The sequence below is a fragment of the Prionailurus bengalensis genome, chromosome B4, assembly GCF_016509475.1.
Source record: "Prionailurus bengalensis isolate Pbe53 chromosome B4, Fcat_Pben_1.1_paternal_pri, whole genome shotgun sequence".
Lineage (NCBI taxonomy): Eukaryota > Metazoa > Chordata > Mammalia > Carnivora > Felidae > Prionailurus > Prionailurus bengalensis.
This window is the reverse complement of record NC_057358.1, coordinates 91,354,977-91,374,356: the sequence shown is the minus strand read 5'-3', so window position 1 is coordinate 91,374,356 and position 19,380 is coordinate 91,354,977. Positions and strand designations below refer to the sequence as shown.

At 43.2% G+C, this 19,380-nt stretch overlaps 2 protein-coding genes across 10 annotated transcripts in view; one reads left to right on the top strand and one right to left on the bottom strand.

Moving 5' to 3' along the window:
* GRIP1 (glutamate receptor interacting protein 1) overlaps nucleotides 1-9,160 on the top strand; it is a 687,726-nt gene extending 678,566 nt beyond the window's left edge. For all 9 annotated transcript variants that reach the window (XM_043562978.1, XM_043562973.1, XM_043562977.1 and 6 more), the window contains 2 exons: nucleotides 5,248-5,394; nucleotides 7,356-9,160. In XM_043562978.1, coding sequence (XP_043418913.1) covers nucleotides 5,248-5,394; nucleotides 7,356-7,583 — 375 coding nt within the window. In that variant the 3' untranslated portion in view covers nucleotides 7,584-9,160. The remainder of the gene's footprint in view (nucleotides 1-5,247; nucleotides 5,395-7,355) is intronic.
* Nucleotides 9,161-11,502: 2,342 nt separating this feature from the next.
* HELB (DNA helicase B) overlaps nucleotides 11,503-19,380 on the bottom strand; it is a 34,231-nt gene continuing 26,353 nt past the window's right edge. The window contains exons 12-13 of the mRNA XM_043562980.1: nucleotides 16,283-16,768; nucleotides 11,503-12,781 (exon numbers count right to left, since the gene is read on the bottom strand). Of these exons, the coding sequence (XP_043418915.1) occupies nucleotides 12,677-12,781; nucleotides 16,283-16,768 (591 nt within the window). The 3' untranslated portion in view covers nucleotides 11,503-12,676. The remainder of the gene's footprint in view (nucleotides 12,782-16,282; nucleotides 16,769-19,380) is intronic.

Sequence of the window (19,380 nt, the reverse complement as noted above, 5' to 3'; positions counted from 1 at the left end):
TCAGCCTTTCTGGTACGAGCTGCACTTCAGGGTAACCAAACAGCACTAACTGATGAAAGGAGACTTCTTTACCAAAGAATTCTAGCTGGAGCACCTGAGTAGCTCAGTCAGCTAAGTGTCTGACTTTCGGTTCAGGTCGTGATCTCATGAGTTCGAGCCCACGTGGGACCATCTGCTGTCAGCACAGAGCCTGCTTCAGATCCTCTCTCTCTCTCTCTCTCTCTCCCTTCCTCTCTCCCCCTCCCCTGCTCATGCTCACTCTCTTTCTCTCTCTCAAAAAAAAAAAAAAAAAAAAGAAAAAATTCTAGCTAACAAATATGGAAGCTATTATAGGATTAGAAAAAGAGCATCACTCTGAAGCCCCTAATGAAGTTAATTGATTCAGACAGTGGTCACCATCAGTCAAAATTTACATTTAGAAGAGAGGTTGTTGGGAAGCCTTACAGTGGAGGAATGAAGCTGTCCCCACCTGGACACGCGCCCCCCCCCCCGAAAGTGGGACGAGTAGACATTGAATGACGTGACGTCATAGGAAGCACACCCTTCCCCACAAAGCTGACCCTGACTCCAATCAAGGATCCCGAGGTAACTTCCATTTACAGGGAAATGGGCTCTAGAAGAGTGCACTGCGGGACAAAAGGCGCTGTTCCCACAGTAAGGGAGCAGCAGGGGGCATGTTCCAGATGAGAGGACACATAAGACACCTTACATTCCGGTGTAGACCTTGTTGGGATCCTGATTTGAACAAACCGACTCTAAAAACCACTTTTGAGACAATCAGGGAAATTTTGTCACAGACTAGGTATTGGAGTGTGTCAAGGAATAGGGGTTAGTTTGTGAATGAATTAATGACCTTGAGGTTATGTAAAAAGAATGATCATGCCCCTCCCCACCCCCCCCCCTCCGAGATTCATCCTGAGGTATGTAGGAGGGAAATGACTTAAGGATTGGCATTCACCTTAAAATAATCCCCCAAAGAAGGAAAAAGAAGGGTGGATGAAGCAAGTGTGGCCTGCCCTGAAGGGTTGTAGGATCCGAGTGATGAGTCTATGAGGATTCATTGTTCTAGCCTCTCTACTCTTGAATCTGAAATTTTTTGTTAAAAAATAGCTTTCTCCTAACTCAACTTATGGTGGTAATGATTTTGCAATATATGTGTGCGAAGTCCCTTAACTTATACAGAGCTGGATGTCAATTATATCTCCACAAAACTGGGAATTAAAAAAAAAATTTTAATACCTCTCTCCGATAACTCCCCTCCCCACCTTAGGAAAGGGGCAGACCTCACCTGAACTATGGCCTGAGGCCAAATCATAATTATAGAGGGGCCTAGGGGCCCTGGGTGGCTCGGTCGGTGAACCACCCTACTCTTGGTTTCAGCTCAGGTCATGATCTCACGGTTTCGTGTGAGTTCGAACTCATGTGAGTTCGAGCCCCACATCTGGCTCCACGCTGACATTGCAGAGCCTGCTTGGGATTCTCTCTCTCCCTCTCTTTTTCTGCCCCTCCTCTGTTCACTTTCTCTCTTTCTCAAAATAAATAAACTGTAAATTTAAAAAAAAATTATAGAGAGGCCTAAAAATTCTTCTTTGTAATGGGTATTCATTAAACAACCACACGCTAGCTAAGGAGATAGTGTGCCTTGAAAAGATCTCAGCTTCGCAGTCAGAACCTCTTGGGTTTGAACCACTTCTCTGTTGCTGGCTACTAACTCTCTGAGCTTGAATTCAATTCCCCGTCTGTATGGTCTACTCCACAGACATGGTAGTCAGTAACATCCTGTTTGCTTTTCAGTCTGCTCATTCAAGGCTCAGGCTTCATCTCTTATTAGCAAGAAGTCTGGTATTTCCTGCTGGAGGACGCTCCATCTTACCTCCCTGCCCTGCCCAAGAATGGGGGGGGGAGGGGGGGGCTTCCTTAGCCCTTAGGGCAGGCCTGGCTTCAACGTCAGAGGTTGTCTCACCTCTCACGTCCACACGGTGTCGCCATTGAGCTTCATCCTGCCCTGGCCCCAGCCACCTAGCCACCCAGCCACCCAGCCACCCTGCAGCTGCAGCTTTGAGAATTCCCAGCAGAGCCCTGGGGCAGGAGAGGGAGTGGGGAGCACGGCTTGAATTAAATGCCTCTTAGTTCATGCGCACAGCACCTCTTGGCCAGTTTTGACTGGCTTCCATAGTCAACCACTCGGTATGTCAGAACCAGTCCTTTCATTTATTTGACAAAACACTAACCCTACTATGTGGCAGACACCGTATTAGGGGTTTGGGATATATCAGTGAACAAAAAACAGATTCTTTCCCCACTCAGTGAGCTTGATGGGTGTGGGGGAGGGTGAATCTTCCATATTCTCTCCAAGGCCACCTGAGCCCGGGTCAGCAACAAAGACTTCTCCTCACCTCCTAATGAGTTTTGGTCTGGAGGGAACTTTCTCATTCGTGTAGAGACCTACTGCTCCCTGTGCATCATCAGGGTGCACGTCAGATGGGGGCTGGATTTTACTAAGCTACGCACACGCATGTAGTCACACATACACACACACACACACACACACACACCCCTTCCATAGTGAAGTAAGTCTTTCTACTTTTATACCTGTACAACTAACTGAGTGCCATGTAAGTGATCCTTCCTTGGGAGTCAAGTCATTTCAGATTTTAAAACTTCACATACACTACCTCATTTAAAACTAAGACTCTTGGGGCATCTGGGTGGCTCAGTCGGTTGAGCATCCAACTCTTGATTTTGGCTCAGGTCTTAATCCCAGGGTCATGGGATTGAGCCCTGCGTCGGGCTCCATGCTGAACGTGGAGCCTGCTTGGGATTCTCTCTCTCTCTCAGTCCCTCTGCCACTCTCACTCTCTCTCTAAAAAATTTAAAGATAAGTAAATAAATAAAAAACCTGAGACCCTTACCCATCTCTAAGGATTGTTACGAGGATTAAATCAGATATCTTCACTGGTGATAAACTCAAGAAGGCTATGTTTTGCTCACTGCTGTATCTTTTTATTTTTTAAGTGCTATGTCCTTAGTCCTTAAAACAGTGCCTGGCACATAGTAGGGTGCATGCACACGCACACACACACACACACATACACATACATTCACATGCACACAATGATAGAATGAGCCTGCAAAGGCTATCATTCCATTAAACTTTAGTTCCCTCGATTCTTTTCCAAACATGTGATAGCCCCTCTTGTGTGTGGAGTACCACGTGGAGCAATTCTAATGTGCACAGGAATCACCAGGGATCTGCAGGTGCCAGTTCGCTGGGGCTGAGATTCTGCATTTGGAACATGCTCCCGAGAGGTGTGGATGCTTCCGTTCTGGAACTCACTTCAAAGCGCATTTTTTTCTCTCTCTCTCTTAAAGCAAAGTTGCAACAAAATCCTTCCAGTGTACTTGTAGGAAAGAGCCAGGTAAGGGTAGAATGTTTATATATCTTAATTCATAGGGTCTAGGTAAGATGCCATCTATTATGAAACTCACCTGATTTCAGAGAGTTAAATATATATATATATATATGCCTATCTTAGAACCTATGAAATAAGGCATAAGTGTGCGGTGTCTGGAATCAGACAGGGCCCTGCTATTCATTACCTTTGTGACCTTGGGAGAATTACTTAACCTCTATAAAACTGAATTTCCTCACCTCTGATATGGCAATAACCATGAGGGCTGTCTGGTGAATAGTACTGACTCAGCCAGCTTGATATTTTAGCGCTCTGCCCAGTGAAGTAAAAAAAACCACAAACACCACTTTTTTTTTGTAGTTCTTTCAATATTCTCGACTTCTCTGAAATACATTAAGTGGGTATAAAAAATAGACCTGTGTCATCTTTACTTTTTGCCCTGTACAGCTCTGAATTTTCTACTGTTTTACAGACACATATTCATGTATTACTTGCATGAAAACAAAAGACAAGAAAACATTTTTTAAAAATAATTAGCCTAAGACAGAAAGCCCAGATCATTGCTTGAAGAGTGCATCAGTTTGTATGGAGGGCATCGGGCAAATCTTAGCGGTATCAGTGGCCAGCTTAAAACATTAGGTGAGCACAAAGTGCTCAGTATGTCCCCTGACAGGGTCTGGGACAGCATATGCTCAGTAAATGTTACACATAAATGTGCTTGCCTCTGGAAGGCAGCCTCCTCTCTCGTTCACCGCTGTTTCCCAGCACCCAGCACCATGTTTAGAACATCAGAGAGACTCAGTACACATTTGGTGAAATGTATGAATGACTGGATGAATGTATGAACCTCAGAGTAACTCTTGCAGGTGGTCAGATGGGAGGCATGAGGATCATGGGAAGCTTGAACCGACAGGTGGCTGCAGGTGCAGAGGGAACCAGTAAGGCCCCTAGCTGAGAAGGGGCAGTGCCTGGAGTTGCTAAAACCAAAGCCTGGTTGCTCTTCAGGCCGGACCCCAGAATGTGTCAGTTACAAGAAAACTTTCAGGTCTTTTAACTCATTTTTGCTCTCAGTATGGACGTTCTGATTGGGATACCATACCATTGGCGTCCATGGCGCTTGCTCAAAGGAAAATGATATACTGAGCGCTTACCTGGCACAGCATCGGGCTCGGTGGGCAGGAAGGAAAGGCCTTTGGCTTGGTCCTGATATCCAGCAGCTGCAAAGGGCTGCTACTGGCTGCCCCCAACACCCGGGTGCTGCTCCAGGAAAATAGAGAAGTCAGCCTGCCCTGGGAAAATGCTCACCTAGACCCATCCGAGGACTGTGATTAACAACAACGACAACAACAAAAAGACCAGGACTCTCCAGTAGTTCCCTTCTCCTTCCTTTTCAGTTCTGAGTGGGACTTTACAGATTCCAAGGATGTTCTTGGAGAAGGGGAAAGCAGCAGGGGGATGGGGAGCTGCCTAATGTATTACAAATCTATGATGCTACTGAGTAAATTTGTTTGACAGATTGTCAGACAACTGTGGCACGAAAAGTTTCACAAACAAAAGTGTCCAGGGGCGCCTGGGTGGCTTGGTCGGTTAAGCGTCCGACTTCGGCTCCGGTCATGATCTCACGCTCCGTGAGTTCGAGCCCCTCGTCGGGCTCTGTGCTGACAGCTCAGAGCCTGGAGCCTGTTTCAGATTCTGTCTCCCTCTCTCTCTCTGCCCCTCCCCTGTTCATACTCTGTCTCTGTCTCAAAAATAAATAAACGTTAAAAAAATTTTTTTAAAAAACAAAAGTCTCCAGCCAAGCTAAATGTCCCCTTCACATTTTCTCACTTTGCAGGTAACCTTGTACAAGAGCTCCGATGTGGAAGATTTTGGGTTCAGCGTAGCAGATGGCTTGCTGGAGAAAGGAGTATATGTCAAAAACATTCGCCCAGCTGGGCCAGGAGACCTTGGTGGCTTAAAACCCTATGACCGACTCTTACAGGTAAGACCTCAGGTGAAATTCTAATTTAACTTTCCAAAGTCTTACCTGACCGATGCCTACCCATCTTTCTTTGCCTCAACACTAGATCAGGGCCCCTCCTATATGGGATAAAAACCTTTCCCTTTGGTAAAATTTACCAGTCATTGAAATTGGTTCCCTGTGTATATTCCCCAGCAGCTTAACAACAGCTTGAGAACGGAGCTGGTACATTACTCTCCCATCTCCCGGTATACAATACACGATATCTCAGCATCTCACACAATTATCTGAAAGCAAGAAGCCAAACCTTGTTTACCGAGTGGAATACCATCATGGTCATGTATAGTTTCAGTGAGCTAAGCAAATCCCTGACTTGACGTACACTTGTTAGGAATAGCATTTTGTAGGAAGAAGAGAGGGTTGACATCAGTCTTGAAAGGGTACCTAACTGGAATGAGTCTGGCACCAAAGAGCTGACTTTCAAAGCATGAGGCTATACTGATCGGTTGGCCTTCAGACGCGCGTTCACCAGAGCAAGTTGTCGTTGATCAATTACGGTTTTAAAACCAGTTCTGGCGATCGTCTTTACCATAGCAATGGAACAATTAGTCTTATGCTGGCAGGATGGGACACTGTTATTTTCCACAGATACTCTAATATTTGTTGAAAGAACAACTGTGGTTACTTAACTTCTATGTGGCTCTTCCTAATCTATAAACTGGGGCTGCACTGTACCTGCTTTCATGGAAGCTGAGGCTACAAAGGTAGACTGGGTTCAGACTGTGAAGGGCCTTGAACGCCACGGTAAATCTCTTGGACTTTGCTCTCAAGCATATTAATTTCTTAAGCAGAAAAGTGACATAATTTGTTCATTTAGAAAGACCATAGAACAATACCATACGTGGATTGGTGTAGAATGGGGAAGGGGAAGACCACAGGGAGGGAGACGAGGTAGGTGTGGGTGAGATACCTCTATCTGACCTGAGACCTTAATGCCTTCAGTACTTCCGGGTAGAGCAGTCTGGGAGGCAACTGGCAGTTTGGACTTGTTGCTCCGAAGAGACGTCAGAGCCAGATTTAGGAGATTAGGTTACTGAAGGCATGGGTTTGGATGAAGTGACCTCTGGTGGGCTTATAGTAAGAAAGAGAACAGAATCAAGGAGAGAATCCTAAGAAAAACGAATGTAAAGGACAGGAAGAAATAAAGGTAGGCGAGAACTGAAATCAAGTTAAAATGGATCCAAACAAACTGATGTCACAGAGAGCCAAGGAAGGAGAGTTTTAGGGATGTGTGGCTGTCAGGCACAGCCAGTGCTAAAGGCCAAAGCAGATGAGACCCGGAAACACCGTATCTGTATTAGACAGTTGGGGTCATTTGTACACTGTGTCGGGTTCCAGATGTGGCAAGATTGAGAATGGAAAGTCAAAGAGTGGAAGCAGGCACGTAGATGGTTTAGAAACCCTTGCCGGTGAAGAACAAGGAGAAATAAAAGAAGATGAGTACATGCAAAAGCTGAGGAGGGGATGGGCTCACTTCTGAGAGGTAGTTCAACATCACGGCCAAGAGCACAGCTCTGGGGTCAGCCAGACTGCCTGGGATCACATCCTATCTGGACCGCTTACCAAGTGCTGATCTAAGGCAAATCTCTGAACCACTCTGTGCCTCAGCTACCTCATCTGGAAATTACAGGGACAATGTTGGGCACTAGGACCACATGCCACGTGCGAGGCAATCTGCTCAGCGTGGGGATGTTGGGACGTGTCCCTGTTCCAAGCTCTCAAGGGCCTTACAATTTAATAGCAACGAATAAGTCAGCCAATGACCACCTTCTAGGGTGGTCAGAGAAAGGATAGACCTCTCTGCGTAGAGGGCTCACTTAAGCATCAGCAGACACCTGTTAACATGGCAAGTGTTACTCTGGGTTTTGAGAATTATCTCAGACTATGACAATAATTCAGAGTGGCCCTTCTTGATTTTTCAGGTTAATCACGTCCGAACGAGAGACTTTGACTGCTGCCTTGTTGTGCCCCTCATAGCAGAATCTGGTAATAAGCTGGACTTGGTTATTAGTAGAAACCCACTGGCCTCACAGAAGTCTATAGAACAGACTCTACCAGGAGGAGAATGGAGTGAACAGAACAGCGCTTTTTTCCAACAGCCTAGTCATGGTAGTAATTTGGAGATACGAGAACCCACTAACACATTATAGCAACGCTTTTTATAAAGCAGGACAAAAGACAATATCTACATGGTGCTAAAATATCCCTTTCAGATTTCTGTGGCATTTAAAGCACAGATAATCACGTGGCATTAACCGCAAGCACAGGGGTCTTTTAAATCTCTCTCATGGCTCATGTTCACTTCCCCTTTCAAGCTGAAGAGGTTTCTTTCTTGGTGACCACTATGCTATATGGCAGCCAATTCCCTGCCAAGCCCAATGGTAGAGAAAAAGAAAAGTAGACGGGCTACCCCTCCCCCCAGTTAACATCAGAGGAAATTTTTTACAAGGTCATCTTCCAATCACTTTTTAAAAAGAGAAATGTCTGTTTGAAACTGTTCTCTATGACAATTTCCTTAATTCACTTTGAAATCAGTTTTCTTACCGTGAAGTCGTTAATGTTAAGAACTTGACCAAGTCGTTCCACAAAGCTGGCTCTCCTAGGGGAACTCGAGTTTGAGATGTGGCCGGGGACTGCTGCCATGGGAGGGGTACAGGTGTAACATTAAAGTTCTCTTAAAACGTTTCAGCGATGATGCACGTAGGAGACCATAATAGGTGGTGGTAAATGTTTTGCCCCCAATATAGGAATGATCTTAACTAAGATGTATGCTATTCCCTATGCAACAAACAAACAGGATATGTCTTGTGACCTGTTTTTTTGTTTTTGTTTTTGTTTTTTTTTAAGGACACATTTTTAATAGCTGCAAATCTCTGATAATGAATTAGAGTGCTTAGGAACACTGAGAATGAGTTATCTTATTTTTAAAATTCAGGACTAAGAACTTAAGAGAGAATGAAGAGTCTATTAAAATGAGGTTTATCTTAATGATAGGCAAATCAAACTCATCTTGCTTGACATGTTTGGAAAACTGTTTATAGAGGGGTGTACAGGACACGTACTTTAAAATGACACTGGACTATCTTTTGTTCTGAGCCATGCCACTTCTCGAAATTGTAAATACATCTTTCACAAAATGCATTGCCAATTACTACCATCCCTCAAAGCAATAAATTGTGACAGTTGCTTTTAATGTTTGTCAGCAACTGTTCTCATTTGTTCAGATATTTTGAATAGTTACACTAATAACTGTTATTTGGTGAATATTGAAAAAAAGATAGATCTGTATATGGATTGTAGAATCTCCATATTGAAATGATTATTTTGCAAACATCTTCATTTTGGTCAGTAATTCAAACGACTGCTTAGGTAAAGCATTTGAACACTGTGTCCTTTGTTTAAGGAAAAAGTTCACCTTTCTTTTTGTGCAAAGAAATATATTATTTCGATCATATGTCACAACCCGCCAGGGCAAGAAAGTATAAAGCAGAATCATGTTAAGAAAAAAAAAGAAAAAAAAAGATCATGAGTCACTTAAATATGTATTTTTATTTGTAACAAACAAGTATTAAGCTGTAAAGTATTTTTGTACAAATTTAATACTTTAATAGCATGGTATTTATCGTCTATGTATGGTTTTGGGGACTTCAAAATTGTTGCAAATATTTGTATGGAAAAAAAAAACCCTCTACCAAATGGAATAAAAAGTGATTTTGAAAAGCCAAAATTATGACATACAGTTTTTTGGTGCTTTGAATATATTTTATTCTGGATGACCCATATACAATGCTTATTGCTGTAGAATTTTCTTTTTTTTAATGTTTATTTATCTTAGAGAGAGAGAGAGAGAGAGAGAGATTGAGATGGAGTGTGAGTGGGAGAGGGGCAGAGAGAGAGGGAGACACAAAATCTGAAGCAGGCTCCAGGCTCTGAGCTGTCAGCATGGAGCCCAACGTGGGGCTCAAACTCACGGAGTATGAGATCATTACCTGAGCCAAAGTCAGACACTCAACCAACTGAGCCACCTAGGCACCCCTAGAATTTTCTAAAGGGGAAAGGTTTTGCCTTAAGCTTGAAAAGCAGCATTGGAAGAATGGGAAGAATATGAGTTTTAAAATCAGATCTGGGTTTGAATTCTAGCTCTGGTACTCACTGGTGGTACAAAATTTAGTTATTGTGAGTCAGTTTCCCTACCTGTGATACTGAAGGTCATAACTGTACTCCAGGACCATTGTAAGGACAAGATGTAAAACATACAAGGTTTAAGTCCTAAAACAGCCTGCAGACAGAAATACCCCAGACTAATTATACAATTATTTTAGGTGACAAAGACAGATTTTAACTCAACAATCATAATAACATCTGCCCTCAGAGAACAGTACATGTGTTCATGAAATACATTTATTATATATACTAAGATGTACCAATTTTAATGCATGCTATGCTACTTAAAACTTACACTTATAGTCCCAACATTTTCATTTTTGCAGACTGTCTTGCAGGCCTTGTAAATTCACAGGAACAAGGTAAGGATGTCCATTCTCACCATTTGTATCTAACAATGTATTAAAGGCTCTAGCCAGAGCATTAAGACAAGAAAATGAAATAAAAGGCATCCAGATTGGAAAGAAAGAAAACGATCTCTATTTGCAGATGATATAATCTCATATATAGAAAATCCTCACTAAGGAATCCACTAAAAACCTATTAAAACTAATAAATGAAGTTAGCAAGGTTGCAAGATACAAGATCAGTTGTATTTCTAAACAGTAGCAATAAACAACATCAACATCATGGGAAAATTTTTTTTTTGCAAACAGTAGTTCTAAGAAGGGACTTGCATGTCAAATGTATAAAGAACTCACACCTCAATAAAAAGAAAAATAACAATTTATAAATGGGTAGGGGCACCCGGGTGGTTTAGTCGGTTAAGTGTCTGACTTTGGCTCAGGCCATGGTCTCACAGTTCGTTGAGCTCAAGCCCCGCAGCAGGCTGTCTGCTGTGAGCACAGAGCCTGCTTCGATTCCTCTGTCCCTCTCTCTCTCCCTGCCCCTCCCTCATGTGTGCTCTCTCTCTCTATCTCTCAAAAATAATAAAATGAAATAAAATAACTTTATTTTAAAAAATGGGTAAAAGATCTGAATAGACATTTCTCTGAAGAGGTCATACAAATGACCAATAAGCACATGAGAAGATAATTAACATCATTCGCCGTAAGGGAAATGCAAATGAAAACCACACTTCACACCTACTAAAATGGCTATAATCAGTAAGTCAGATAATAGCAAGTACTAGAACGTAGAGAAACGGGAACCCTCACACACTCCCAAGTATAAATACAAAATGGTACAGCTGCTTTAGAAAACAAGCTGGCAGTTCCTCAAATGGCTAAATAGAGTTAGCATAGGACCCAACAATTCCACGCCTAGAAATATAATGAAAAGAAATCAGGGGCACCTGGGTGGCTCAGTCAGCTAAGCCTCCAACGCTTGATTTCAGCTTGGGTCATAATCTCACGGTTTGTGAGATCAAGCCTCAAGTCGGGTTCCTGGGCTGAGAGCACAGAGCCTGCTTGGGATTCTCTCTCCCTCTCTCTCTGCCCCTCCCCCCGCCCAAAATAAGTAAAAAGAAACTTAAAAAAAAAAAGAAATTAAAATCCATGTCCACAGAAAGCTTGTACGCCAACACATTCTATAATAGCCAAAAAGAGGAAACAACGCAAATGTCCATCAACTGATGAACCGAGAAATTCAATGTGCTATACCCGTACGACAGAATAGTATTTGGTAATAAAAGGAGATAGAGGCCTTTTGTCTCACTGCACTACTGGGAGCAAGATAGGTCACCTGCAGCTCTACTGGAACCACCCGCAAAAATTCAGCCAGGGTTCCTGGCTTTGTCTCATCGGCTCAAACCAACATGGTGTGATCCAGAAATACAGCCTCCATATATGCTGCCATATTTTCCATCAATACACCAAGGATATGAGGCTTCATCTGGTTAGACTGAGTGATTCCCCTTGAATGGACTATCCAAGACATCCACCCAATAAAAGGAACAATGCTAGCTCTTGGTACATACTTATTAATCTTTCATAAAAAGAAGATATGAGAGGCGCCACAACATGAAGTCTGAAATCATTATGCTAAGTTAAAGAAGTCAGTAACAAGGAAACCACATATTGTAGGATTCCATTTGTAGGAAATGTCTGCAACAGGCAAATCAATGGAGACAAAGTAAATTAGTGTTGCCCAGAGCTGGAGGGGACGAGGGGGTCAGAACTACGAGGTACAGGTACTAAGAGGCACATCTTGGAGAAGACGATGCAAGTGTTCAAAAATCCATTGTGGTGTCAGTGGCACAACTCCATGAATGTACTAAAAGCGACTCCGTTTTACCCCTTTAATGGGTGAATTGTATGTGAATTATAGCTCATTAAGGTTCTTTTTCAAATATTGGAATCACGGGTACATTTTTTTTCTTAACCTTTTCTTTCACCAGTTAATAAATAGAGCTCTAAAAAAAATAAAATCACTGAGAGAAAATAATTTTCTGGTGGTAGAATACCTTGAAAACAATGTATTCATAAAAGAAATAACAGCCATGTGCCATGATGGAGGTGTTAGCTAATGCTACAGTAGAAATCATATTGACTATATAAATGTAATATCAAATCAACACACTGTACACTTTCAAGGTACACAGTAGTAACATATGTCAATGGTATCTCAAATACAGAAAAAGAAATGTACTCCCAAATCAGAAGGAATTTCCAGGTGAAGTGGGTCCGGCCGGCCATGATGCAAGGAGCCTTGCCAGATGAACACTTGGCAGAAGACCCAACATCCTGAAAAATGTGTGTCAGTTAATAATATGAGAGGCGTAATTACAGTCTGTCATGACCATGGCTTCATACCATGGGCAAAGACCACCCAACATGATCATGGAAGTTAATAAAGGCATTATTGCAAAAACAAAACACTTTTTAAAGTACAAACTTTAAAAAATATATACAAATATGCTATCAGTTCTCATGATGACATGTTGAACTCATTATGGTTTTCTATGATTAAACGGATTTAAAATATCTGCTAACACAAACACCTTAAAATAAAACCCCAGTTACACATATCCTGTTTTGTACCTTAATATTTTCAAGCTACGATGTTCATTTGTGTTAAATAGAAAAAAGACAGAGAGAGAGAGAGAGAGAGAAATTACTTTGCGCAATCTGAAATCAAATTAAGTTTCTTGATTACTTGTGGGTATGAAAAGTTGCCGGGGGGTTAAACTATTCAGTCTCAAATTCCGAAGTTTCAAAGACACTTGCGGAGATGATTCTTCCACCTGTTAGGACAGCAATAAAAATGAGATTAATTTCGTGAAAATACACACAATTTGCCCTACGTACTTCTGTTTCCTCTACTTCCGCGGGAGACATAATATCTTCCCCACCCCTTGGAAGACCTGAGGAGACCACAGCAATCAGCTGTCAGCAACTTGTGGGATCATACCTGCTTTGGCTCACTGTGGTATCCTTAGCACCCAGCTCTGGGACGGGCATGAAGAAGTGACTATTTGTGAATGAGGGTATATATATATATATATATATATTATATACATATATATTATATATATATATACACGCTATATATATATATACACATAATATGTATGTACACACTATATATATATATTTACATTATATATATATATACACACACACACTATACACACACACACACACACACACACACACATACTTTCTACAGGTATGGCCACTACATAATTTGGCAGCTCAGTTCAAAATGAAAATGTGGGCCCTTTGTTCAAGGTTAAGAACTTCAAGATGGTTAAGTGCAGAACATTAAAGCAAGTATGGGGTAGTTTTAAGCACAAAGCCCTGAATGACTGACTACTGCTCAGCTGCACATCCGTGACACCGGCCTTGGGTGTGATAAGACGAAACACTGCAATGCCAGTACTCTTGGTACTGTTCGTGACTCCCAAGCACAAGGCAAGGGATCAGTACGGTCATGAGAAAGTTTCACCGCCATAGGGAAATGAGAAAAATAAGTACAATCAATCTTTCACAATGCTAAACCTGTTCAATTTAGAGGACTATACTGGTTAACTTTATGTATCAACCTGACTATGCCATGGTACCCAGATATTTGGTCAAATATTATTCTAGATGTTTCTGTGAACCTATTTTTACATGAGGTTAACATTTAAAAAAAATTTTTTAAGGTTTATTTATTTTTCAGAGACAAAGACAGAGCGTGGGGGGGGGGGGGAGCAGGCAGAGAGAGGGGAAGACACAGAATCTGAAGCAGGCTCCAGGCTCTGATCTGTCAGCACAGAGCCTGATGTGGGGCTCAAACTCACGGACCGTGAGATCATGACCTGAGCTGAAGTCGGATGCTTAACCGATTGAGCCACCCAGGTGCCCCAACATTTAAATCAGTAGACTATGAATAAAGCAGATTACCCTCCATAATGTAGGTGGGCCTCACTTGATCACCTGAAGGCCTTAAGAGAAAACTTAAAAGAAAAAAGATTGCCTCCCAGAAAGAAAGAATTCTGCCTGCCCTTGGATGCAAACTGCAATGTCAATTCTTCTTTGGGTCTCCAGTCTGCAGGACTACCCTGGAGATTTTGGACTTGTCAGCCTCTACGATCATGAGCCAATTCCTTAAATAAATCTAGACAGATAGATGACAGGTAGGTAGGTAAATAGACAGGGACACAGACACAGGCTACTGGTTCAGGAGAACCCTAACAGAACTATCTTTATTTAGGGATTTTGTGATTACTCCCTTTCTAGATTTTTTTTTTTTATAATAAAATGTCATTTTCTTTCAAAAAAATTCTGGAAATCACTGCTTTATATGATAAATTTTTAAATATTGATGCATATGCTTTTATTTAAAGGGGAATTTCTGTTTTGTACCCCCCTCCCTTTTTTTTGGTTGTGGGACACAAGGCAAAAAAAAGCAACAAAACAAAACCAAGCAAAACAAACAAACAAAACTCAGGACAATATTTTAAGCTTTTTTTTTTTCAAAACCCAAAGCTATTAATCCACAGAAAAGCCAAAGCTTTCATGTAGGAGAGGCTCAGCCATCAGTACTTGCAGAATTAAAATGCTGATGTGGTTCTTATGCAGCCACCCGTATAGGAAAGAAAGGTGTGAGGGCAGCCCCGGTCAGTGAATTTGAGCTTCTAGAAATCACATATCTCACAATTATGGAAGACACAGAAGTTCCTAATTTATCACTCGCGAGCCTTTGAATTCTTAGTTTCCTCATTTCCAGGGATTTCTGTAGATGTCACATGTTTTTGGCAAGGCTTGCGAGAAAACTGACCCTCTGCGGCCAGCGCTGGACTCTCCGTGTTCACAGACCAGAGCTTAAAAAGTTTGGCAAGCTCGGCAGCGAAGACGGGTAACGCTGTCATTGTCTCTTTGTACCACCCAGAAGCCAGAAGCCACCCATCCCACGCTGGCGTGAAGAAATATAAAGCAAGAATCTTTTAGGCCAAGACTTTTTGTTTGGAATTTTCTGTTCCAGGTCCAAAGCCTTATTACCCCAGGGTCTTTGTAAGAGGTGATACAGTCAATTTCAGGAAAAGATGTTTTGCTGATTTGGTAATTCCATATCAAAGAGTTGATGTGGAGCACCAAATGAAGCTTAGAATCAGCAGGGGCCCTACTATTTCCAAGAAGGTAAAAAAAGAAACTTTGGGTTTTTTTTTTTTAACTATGCCTCCTCTTGTCACTTTCCTTACAAAACCTGTCCCTCGGCCTCATTTCCCAATCCTAATGTAGCTGGATCCCCCCGGGAAGCCCAAGCCAGAGCCTGAGAGTCCTGCTCGGGCCCAACCCCACCCACATATAACCGGCCATCAAGGCCCGTGCACCCCTTGTCCCTAAGCATCTCTTTTCCAACCCCATCGCTACCACCTGACTTCAGAACCTAATCATTTTGTTCAAGCCACTGAAATCATCTTTGCGCTAGGAACTCATCCCTTATGGCCTCCCAAAACACCACTCAACTCCGAAGTGACCTTCCAAAACTTCAGTGCACCGGGCTCTTAAAATGCCTCCAGCGTTCTCTGCTGTGTTCAGAAGAACGTTCAGCCTCTTGGGAAGAGCCTGTGTCTTCCGACTCTTCCAGTGTCTTCAGCTCAGCCTCCGATGGCGTGCGTACTCCAGCCACACTACTCCATACTTGCGATGGCCCAACAGGCCAAGACGTCACACGCCGCATGTGCCGGCAGCATCTCAGAGGACAGTTTCACTGTCCCCTATCCATGTGGGGTCAGAGGCTATCTCTGTCCTCCTTTCAGAACTCTGCTTGGTACTGACAGCTCACATTAGCACTTTCCCCTCGGGGCCCCCACCCTGGCCCCTTTCAAGGTCATGGCCTTGAAAGCCTACGGACCCCAGCACCCCAGCACGTGAAGCGACTCTCAAACTTCTACTGGAACTTCATTTGTTCCAAGAATGTTGATAATTACCCGGCCGCTTTCACGGACAGTGGGGATAAAAGTGAGACTGTGGCCTACAAAGGGGAAGGGGAGGGTGACAAGGAAGCTATGCGGAAAGACGGTGCAGGATGACAAGGTCTCTCGGCACGCCACCTGTGCCGACCTCATGCCAGGCGACAAAGCGCGCTAGGATCGACCAGGCACAGGGGAGAGGACACGTGGCAGAGGGGAGAGAACACTTGTTTTTAGGTCCGATAGCACAATTTAACACTAACGAAAAATCCACAGCCACGTATCAGCACCCTGAAGTCAACACGACTTAAATACAGCGGGAGCACACGGGAACGTCACTCTTACCATCAGGACTTTGCTTGGACTTTCAGCATCACTCATGCCACAGGCTCTTTTGGACCCACGGGGTTTTGATGGATCTTCATCTGTATCCACCTCAGCGGGTGAAGAGAATTTCCACTCTCCGGCCAAGGGGAACGTCCTGTCATCAGCTGCGGAGGCCTTGCTTCTGGGTGTCACGGTGCTGGCTGTGACTGCAAGGTGTGACGGTGTTGACGGCTGTGTGCCGGGCCTGCTGCTGTCTCCAGAGCTCTCCGACGGGGATGCGGAATCCGCCAGAGACGCGCAGCTCTTGGAGAGCTTGTTTTGCAAAAAATGTTTCAAACGGGTTTTTCTAGGGGCACTGCTTTTCATAATTGCACTCCGGAGGTGAGACTCTTCTGCGATGACATACACTCTGCCGCGGCCCCGGGTCACTGCCGTATAAACGTGCTGCCAGTGCTGGCGGCCCGCCTTCCCAACCACGTACACGACCGTCTGCTCCTCAGACCCCTGGAGTGGGGAGAATGCGGTGGGAAGGGTTAGTTTTGCACAGGGGGCTCTTGTCTTCACACGGTCCACCAAGATAGAAAACAGACAAGTCCTAAAAGGGATCTCTGCTAGTCGGCCAGAATATTCACCTAAATCCACCTTACGCTTCCGGTTTATTCATTATCCGAGACCTCATGATTCCTAACTGTGCTGTTAAGTGCAGGTCTGACGGATCCACAGCTGGCTTGTAGAAACCCAGCAAAAGCTTGAAAGATTGCATGCGGTGCCAAATCTTCCCTCATAAAAAGAATGTTCAATGATCGTGTAGGCTCTATGGATAAATGTGTTACCCTATTTGTACCTACAGGAGAACAGATAAGTTCGTTTGTTTATATTCATATCAAGTATCTGTATATAGACATTTGAAATACTATTCTGCAAATGGCAAAGGCGCTTTAAAACTTAACACAATTTTAAAAACAACTGGATACTTTTGGGGCAGCTGGGTGGCTCAGTTGGTTAAGGGTCGGACTCGACTTTGGCTCAGGTCATGTTCTCGTGGTTGGTGAGTTCAAGCCCTACGTTGGGCTCCACACTGGAACCTGCTTGGGATTCTCTCTCTCCCTCTATCTCTGCCCCTCCCCTGTCTCCCTCCCTCCCTGCCCCTCAAAATAAATAAATAAATTCTAAAAAAATAAAAAACAAAAACTGGATACTTCTACATAAAGCGTGATCCCAACAATGTAACACAAAATAAAATTACTCTGATCCAAAAACGTACACACAAATGAACACAAATACCTAACAAAACGAGTCACACAAAAGAAGGAAATCCTATCAAAAATTTAACTAGTCCATCTCCAAAATGGAGGCCCTATGGATTACTTTTTTTCTCCTACTTTTCTGTATTCTCCCATTGTTAAACATTTATTACTTTCATCAAGGTGAACAAAATAAAAGAGAACAATGAACTTGTGCTTTTTAAGTTTAGCAAGAAGAATTACATAGGCAAGGAAAATGCCCAATGTCACCACATAACTGTGAGCAAACAATTTCAAGTTTTGGGACTATTCAGAGTCCCTATTATTTTCAGGGCCGACATAAACTAAGAAGTGCTTTGAACCATTCTTTCTCCCAATGTCCCATGTCCCCATACTCCCCCCACCAAAGGAATTGTGGGAAGACAAATGAGAAGACGAGACAGGTAGGAAACACAGATCCCCAGTTAAAACCCTCTTCCACAGCAAGCCCTTCTGTCTTACCTAGACACAGAAAATTGGAACCAATGCTTCAGATTATCAAAGTGTGACAAATACTTCCTTCTGGTGCTGCTGAGTCTCAGAAATGTACTTCAATGACACCTGATTATGCAAACGCCAAATCTATTGCAGAGACGCACAGCACCATTTGTCCCTCTGGACTTCATATTGGGTACTCCTAAACTGGTAAATGTCTAACCTAAACTTAGTTCACTGAGCTCCTAATCAAGGAGCATAGAAAAACCCAACAGCTTCATAGTCCGTCTCTCTCGCACACACACGTGCTGCAATCCACGGCCCTCACAGCATCTATAGGGATACGCATAAAAAGCAAATCCAATCACATCCGACTCCGCTTAAAGCCACAGCTCCCGAGCTCTCAAAGCAAAGTCCTAACTCCTTACTATGGCTCGGCTGGCCCTTCAGAAGCCAGCCTTGGACCTGCTCCCTTCCCTCCTCCTCTCCTCTCCTCCTTTCCATGCAGAAGCCACGCTCCATCCAGCACCACGAACCTCTTTGTGGTGCTGCCAGTGCCAGCCCCCTTCTGGATCAGCTGTCCCATCTATGCACATTCCAGAGCCCCAGACTCCCTCTGTCAGGGACATTTACTGAGCTGGAATGTAACTGTCTGCCGCCTTCACTGTATTCCTCCTTGCTGGACTGTAAGCTCTGCAAAGGCAGGGCCGCGTCTTTCTTGTTCACTGCTCTTTACCCAGTGTCTAATGAATAATTATAAAAATTAAACAGCCATGCCAAAGGGGTGCTTAAAAAGCAGGACATGGACATCTGACGTCATGGCAATAACCTGCTATAAATTATTCGTCCATTTTTCATATCTTCCTTGAATCATGAGAGCTTTCAAACTTCTTAAAGGAGGCAGGTTTCCTACACTGACTTTTAAATTATGTATACGTCCGTTATCTAAATGTGTTCTAAAACTCTACATCTGTACGAATAAACACAAACCATTGATTCCTTTCATGATGTTACAGGCTCAGAATCTGAAAATATACGGACCTTAGAATAGGGGTTAAAACACTCTCTCTGCAAATGGTCAAAAAATAAATACTTTAAGTTTTGCAGGCCAGCTGTTCTCTATGGCAACCACTCAATTCTTCCTTTGTCATGCAAAAGCGGTCAGAGCCAATACGTAAGTGAACAAGTGCTGCTGTGTTCCAATAAAACTTTCTTTACAAAATCTGGTAGTGGGCCAGATATGGATACCATATTAAATCATACAGTCCTATGGCACAAAAACAGACACATAGACCAATGGAATAGAATAGAAACTCCAGAACTAGACCCACAAACGTATGGCCAACTCATCTTTGACAAAGCAGGAAAGAACATCCAATGGAAAAAAGACAGCCTCTT